Here is a 7415-nt window from a genome sequence, read left to right as displayed (position 1 = left end):
GTCTTTGCAATGCGCAATTCGATCAACTTTTTGGTCTTCGGTGAGTTTGTATGGTACAAACCGCGACTTATCCTTCTTAAGGCCCAAAACTTCGGTCAAAATGCGGTATGCGGTTGTTTGAGGAATGCCTAATTCCATTTCAATAATTTTTACCGACGATTTTTTGTTATGTTTAATGAATTCACGCACTTTTTCGATGTTTTCTTCCGATAATCCGGTTCTGGGACGGCCTGATCTTTCGTCATCATCTAGTGTCTCTCTACCCGATTTGAATCGCCTGAACCACTCGTAAACTTGCGTACGGGATAGACACTCTTCACCATATGCATTTTGTAGCATTTGGTGCGTTTCACTAAAAGTTTTACCCAGTTTAACACAAAACTCAATTGCAGCTCTTTGTTTGAAACTCATTTTCCGACCGATGTACACAACACACGGACAGTTGAAACGCAATAACTTTGTTGCCGTGCATCCAAATGTCATGACATTTATACCAGTTGTCAATGAGGGACTACGCCATCTACCGGTAAAATATTACAACAGATGGCACTAGTGGTACTATTTGTTTTCAAAAGTTCGGTTTCTTTTGGAATAGAGGGTGTATATAAAATAACAAAGTGTTATCTTCTGGGGGGCCGATGGCCCTCCTGGGTCCACCCCTCCCATATTCGTACGTGTACTGGATTCTTTTAGTAACTACGAGGTGAATGGCTAGATGAGCTGCTCTCACTATGTTTTCATACTAAATTAATCATCTAGAAAGCGATCTATCCCATCCAAACGACCTTTTGGTGCTTGCTAATATGTTCTACCATCTTTTGTTTCAAAGCTGTGGGAGGCTCCATGTGGAACTACTGTTCTGTGTTTTTCCATACTATATTTCATACCGTTCCTCTGAGGCGAGGAAGAAATTGAGAGCAAGCAGTGTCTAGTTTGCAGTGTTGCAAGCTTGGATGCTAGTTGTTTATATTCTGTGGTTGTGGTGGTAACAGTGTTCATTCATTCATGTATTATATTACATAAATACTAGCCGATAACTTTTTGTAGGTAAAAGGTGAAATGAAGCTTTACGATGTTTTTTTTTTCAATTCTGTAAATACGGAATAACACTAAAATTAAAAATTAATGTACTTAGTGCTAATATGTGCTCGAATATGTGGTCAAGAGTACATAAAAATAGTGGTGCAGTGTTACTATACGGATCCATAGATTGTAAAATGTACAGAAAAAATGTACAATTGTTTAATTTGTGCATTTCATGTCCAGAACAGAACCCAACGGGAAGGTTCTAGAACACAGGTCGCGCCATATAGGTTAGTAGCTAGGTTGGTTCCTTTGTGTACAGTTTAATATTTATTTCACATAGTATTGCCGAGCGAGCAAAGGCGGGTTAGAGCCCCACAGGGCACGTTGTTTTCTGTCTTTGTTACAGCTAAATGGGAAGGGGGACCTGTGTTCTAGAACATTGCCGAACCCAACCAACCCCTGCGGGGCTTCTAACCCGTTCCTACTACAGTTACTACTTACGGTATACTATGGATCTTATAATAAAACTGCACAAAAATAGTTTATATTACAACTTACAGGGATAAACTTCACAATACACGCTCCAGCTGCGAATCGATAAGTAGGGCAAGTTTAAAAGGGTATAGTAGAGTAGAATAAGATAGGGATAGGAACAGGTTAGCTTAAGATAGGAAAGTTTCGATCCATTTTCATGAATAGAGTGCAATATCTCGTTTCTGTGTTAGTATACCAGCTGGAGCGGGCAATTGAAAATTAACCCCTTACGTGTTAAGGCTTGAACAATTGCAAACATATACCTGTTTAGTACAGGTTTATGTTAGGACTAGACTGCTATCATCATTATATTTGTCCCAAATTATTAATCTGCATATTTATAAACAAATCAGACTAAGGTAAGTAGTATGAATAGATAATTTAAGTGCGAAAAGGAAAATGAAGGTGACTACTAGAGATAATCGTACAGATTAAAAATACGTAACAGTAGCATTTCTTCTGCCTCCTCCATTCTTGTTTTCGCGCAGCTGATACCGCGGATGGTATTTAGTATTTCTCTCAAATCCATCGACGGATCCAGAGCTGTTGTAAACGGTTACTGAAATCAAAGTTAACCGTTCCGACAACACTGAATGAAAACCCAGGAACATCGATTCCAGTACCAGGAATGAATTCAATCTTCCGCAGTTCATCATTCATTGTATTCAAAACAATGAACGGTGAGTGCCAGTAATCGTTGAAAAGGGCTCACTATAAGTCATAGTATCGATTGCGAAATTATCCGTGATACTTTTACACGAAAACACACCACACTATACCCAACCGTGGGAAAATACTCGCACATGTTCGTAAAACAGTCATAATCACTCGATGTACTTTGTTGGGTGAGATCTTTCAGAAAATACACTACCACCCACTCAACTCCGCAGAAAAATTAAATAAATAAATAAAATAAAAAAGCACAAGTATGAAGAACAATAATCATGATCAATCGGTGCACTTTGCAAGGCAGACACCCCCTCCCAAAATTCAATTTGAAAAACAAAAAATTGTCACGAATTTCAAAATTCGTGTTCCTAGAACATTTAATGCATAATTTTGAAGTGGTAAATGCTTACGATGCTGACACTACCTCAAAACCGTCTTAAAATCACAACACCTCGTTTTGTAACAGGTGCAAATTCACAAACATCCTTCACACTGCATAAAAGAAAAAGTCAAATGAATTCTGAACACCTTCAATGCTCAAACTACAATAACACACGTCAAGGTACATCGAAACTCAAACACCAGAGAGGTCAAAAACCAGTCAACCTGATGACACACATTATCTAATAACAAACCATCAATGACTGCATCACAGTTACAAATAACCATAATCCAAAGTCACTGCACCTGGTGAAGTTAAGGTGTTACACCAGAAATAATTGTTTTTACAGTTCTTGCACTTAATACTTTATTCTGTGGGGATGCTTGTGGCTTCTGCTGATTTGCACACTTTCACTTGTTTGTCGCTAGAACCAAACCGTGGAGTTTATCGGTTATTTTTGGTGCCATAGCTGGTTTTGGGGCTTCAGGATGTGATATATTTTCAATACTTGTTTTGCAACGCTTAAATTCATTAACCCAAAGTCGAATAGTTTTATCAGAATGACATGAGTCGCTCAATATAGGTAAAATCCTTTCATAAATTTCTTCCACTGTTTTCCCTTTGAGGGGGAAAAAATTGAATGAACAATTTTATTCATTTTTTACTGTTGCTCCAAACACTTCTATGTAAGCAGCTATCTTTAGTGATTTGAGACCAGAGATTATTTTGTTCATGGGAAGATATAATTACATATATAAATGAGTTAGCATTGTACCTATTAATATGGCAACCAAATTACTTATCAAACCTCCTTCGTACATTCAAGTAATGCTGTTACATCAGCTCAATAGCTGGTCGCAAACTCTTCTTTATATTGTGCATTCATATATCACTATGAATATGAATAATGGATTGATAGTGTGAATCAGTTGATATGTAGCAATAGTCATGTACCATTGTTATGAGTACTAATGGCGATTTTTAAAATTACGTAATTACAATTTCCTTAAGTGATATATATTCATTCCGTGTTTTAGTGTTTATTCATACCAGTTACAATATTTAAAAGTGTTCATTTCTTATTACAGCTAATTCTTTTGTTACAGTTGAACGGTGTAGGTGATGTTGTTGTCGAAAGTTCGACTTCGGCCATTGGTGACAGAGGGATTATATAATGCTTCCTTTATCACAAGGAATTTTGTCAGTACTTCATGGTCACCATTGGCAACGGCCTTCAACACCAGACCCGCCAGGAAAATTAATCCACGAATCACAAAAGGAGACACGGTGCGTAGCATCAAAGATTAAATATACGTAGTTTGTAAGTAAAACAGATGTTCGGTAAAAGAGAGAAAGAAAGAAAAAAAAAAAAAAGGAATTAGAAGCAAAAACTTTTAAGAACATTGTTACTTCTAATTTTTGGGTGATTCCAACTATCGACTTAGTGTGGTTTAAGAAAGGATGGAGCATGACGGGAAGGAAGGCTTATGGGATGAATATTAAAGAAATAAATAAAAATATATATATATGAGAAGTTTCTAGGACACAGGTCCTCCTCTATAAAATTAATGAAATATATTATACGTACACTCATGTCCAAAATGATTGTTGCATATCTATAACTGTCTTCTTGTAAGAATAAACTTTGATAATGATTTTGCAGGTACTTTTAATACTGATACTATGTGTATAATCAGGAAATGTATATTCATAGGAAGAGAATTATAAATACGAAAATTAGAATGAGTAAAACAAATGTTGCTAAATGGACAAGAAAGTTTTATTTTCGTTTTATTGTTCTTGTTTACTGATCGTTTGACATGAAATTTGCCACATACATGTTTTTGGCGATTATACTCATACTAACATTATAAGAAATACCGGGCGAATTCGTTATTTTCCTACAACAACATATTTATAGACATGCGACAATAATTTTGGACATAAGTGTGCCTTGTTTTGGTTTTCTTTTATGTGGTATTCTTTTATGTGTTCTTTCCTTCCAGTTTTTGGACTTTTTTTTTTTTTTTTTTTTTTTTTTTTTTTTTTTTTTTTAATCGTTGAAATATACTATTACCAAAACGAAGAACACTGAACTTCAATCTTTAAACAGTCCACTACCATGTTTGTTTACTTAACTATACTAGTCATATATAGGTTTATTGTTTTATACATCAAGTAATAATAATGTTTTAGTTAATTATAATTTTAGATAAATGAATTTTTTTTGTTGTTTCCTTGATTTTACGTGCATAAATTTTATTTTCATCTGCTTTTTATTTTATTCGAAATTCCATTCAGTTTTGTTTTCGTATTCGGAGTAGATGTTGAATTATACGTTGGTGCCTTGACAGTAGACGACGTCGTATGTGATTGTATAGTTTGAATCTGTCGAAGTATTTATATATATTGCAATATATTGGTGTTCTGCGTATATTTTATAGTTTCTGTTAATGTTCTATTGTTTGATTCATACTGTGTTTGGGTTTTATGGGTTTACATTTTTTTTTCGGGGGGGAGGGGGGCATACAGTGTGGTGTACTTTGAAATTCATTTGTTTGCAATGGGTATGTTGTTTTACATCGTCTGATGTTATTGATATTCTTGGTTACTTTTGTTTATTTAGAGCAAGTTAGGTGAGTTACGACAAAATAAATTATTCGTAATTATTAATTAACCAAATTTAGATTTGCATTGAAGAATCTCTTCTAATAACATATATTCTAAAAAAATATACATCTGGCGTGGGGGCTCTGTCCCCCATTGTTATTTTATAATGTAGATTATTTCTTGAAATCCTTTCATGCAAGTGGTATTTTGGTTAGTTACTAGTTTGAAATAGTTTCGGTCGTAATTTACCTAACTTGGCCTTTGTGTGGTAGACCTCGAGGGGAACCCGTGTTCTAGAACCTTACCAAAATATATTAAAATTATTGCCTTCGTTTGTGTATTCTTGTATTTGCGTGTTAAGAACTACTTAACCACGTTTGCATGAGGCCTCTGTAGGGGAAACTTCTATTTGAGAAGAGTGCTGTTCTTGTTAGATTTTCGTATTTACTTCTTTTCTTGTGAAAACTAGTTAATATTTCGTGTGGTAAGGACTAAATTAAAATTATAATCGCTATCCTCAGGAGTGCACGTAACGCAAATAAGAACGGTGTTGCCTTGATCTCGAATTTTTGTGATTCAATACAGTTTCAGGGTTCTCTGACACTTTCTTCCGTGACGTCTAAATAGTACTAAACTGAAGTATTGTTAAGACTCCTCCCCACGGGCGTTATTTCAAACTTCGCTGGGGGGGGGGGGGGGCAAGAGCACCATCGATGGAAAACTTTCACGTTTTGTACTAGTATATTAGTATTACAATCGACTAAAGTATGTGTGTTCTTCAAACTCTTGGGGGGGGCAATCGCCCCTCCTGTCCTTCCTAAATGACGCCCCTGCTCCTTCCTTTCTGTGGAACTCTCTTAAGGAAAAATAATAAGTAATCTCTCTGCTCAAGTACTATAGTTTGGGAAAATGCGTGTTTTATATTTAATAATGGTCTTAGCTAATTGGCAGAGCTAAAAAAGAATAATCCATCCATGACATTCTCACCCTTCTCTTTCGGAACGCCTTAATGGTAGAATTTGCACGAGGAACGCAAAATTTGAAGTTGAATAAAGAAATCGAAAGAGAAAAAGAACCAAATTTTTTTATTTAGTATAGAAAATGTGTTTTTAACTAATTTTTCAGTTAGTTCAATTAATTTCAACTGCAGTGAGAGATTATATTAATTTTAGATTATATCTGATTCTCTGTTCATACTTCTGAAAGATAATGTAAAATTGATTTCTTAACAGGGACTTTTTGGTGTACCAGAGCTACAAACTCCTGATGGATTCGTCATCTTGAAAGAGCGAGCTATAGCAAAAACAGATGAGCTTGTGGCAGAAACATGTAGCCCCACAAGGCAACGCAAGATGGTGGAAATCTTCGACCACTTGTCAGATACGTTATGTCAAGTGGCTGATTTGGCAGAATTTATTCGGATATCTCATCCGCAGGCAGCATTTGCACAAGCAGCAGAAGATGCTTGTATATCAATTAGTGGTGTTGTTGAAAAGTAAGTTAAAATTTCATGATGATAAAATTCTTATGTACAGGTTAATGTTTGTATTATACACTTTTCTTTTCAGCTGCAACGTAGAAAAGAATTAAAGTAATTTGTGTAACCATGATGTTTGTATATATACATTCCAGCTTGCCTCAACATTTTTATCAAGTAAAACCACTCTTATTAGTCAAAATGTACTACGCAACAATACTCGTAGTACATTCAATTTATCAATTTTGAAAAATCGTTTGAGCAGATTTTAATACCAATAAATATACGAGGCGTGTCCATAAAGTATTCTTTTAAATACTAAAACAGTTTTGCTCAAAGCCAAATTTATTTTTACATGAAAGAGCACACCTTAAACTATTTTTCGACTAGTGTCCACCAGTTCAAACACTGGTCAGAGCGGGTAACTGACTTGCCCAAATCTTCCTCAACGAAGCATCCCGCCAGTGTCCGGCAAGTACGTACCGTTTCGTTTGAACCATCAATGCGAAATGATACTGTGAGACTCTTGAGAACAATTGGGCGTGCGATCCAAACCAAAAGGAAAGCAATGCTCAGTAAAGGACTTGTGTTGTTCCATGACAATGCTCGTCCCCATATTGCTGGTGCCACCCAACCGTTAGTCCGACAGTTTGGTTGGGAGCAATTTGACCACCCGCCATACAGCCCCGACTTGGCGCCGTCTGACTACCACTTATT

The 7415-nt window shown here is 35.9% G+C and overlaps 1 protein-coding gene across 4 annotated transcripts in view; it reads left to right on the top strand.

The window, feature by feature from the left end:
* The first annotated feature begins 923 nt into the window (after positions 1-923).
* The window catches only part of LOC145684207 (mitochondrial intermediate peptidase), a 43103-nt gene continuing 36611 nt past the window's right edge, over positions 924-7415 (top strand). The window contains exons 1-3 of one of the 4 annotated variants that reach the window (XM_081756266.1): positions 924-1054; positions 3718-3898; positions 6454-6716. In XM_081756266.1, coding sequence (XP_081612392.1) covers positions 3734-3898; positions 6454-6716 — 428 coding nt within the window. In that variant the 5' untranslated portion in view covers positions 924-1054; positions 3718-3733. The remainder of the gene's footprint in view (positions 1055-3717; positions 3899-6453; positions 6717-7415) is intronic. The other 3 variants (XM_081756268.1, XM_081756267.1, XM_081756269.1) reach the window with 3 other exon arrangements.

This window comes from Thermobia domestica, chromosome 4 (assembly GCF_964235325.1).
Source record: "Thermobia domestica chromosome 4, izTheDome1.hap1.1, whole genome shotgun sequence".
In the NCBI taxonomy this organism is placed as follows: Eukaryota; Metazoa; Arthropoda; class Insecta; order Zygentoma; family Lepismatidae; genus Thermobia; species Thermobia domestica.
This window is presented reverse-complemented; position numbering and strand designations above follow the sequence as displayed.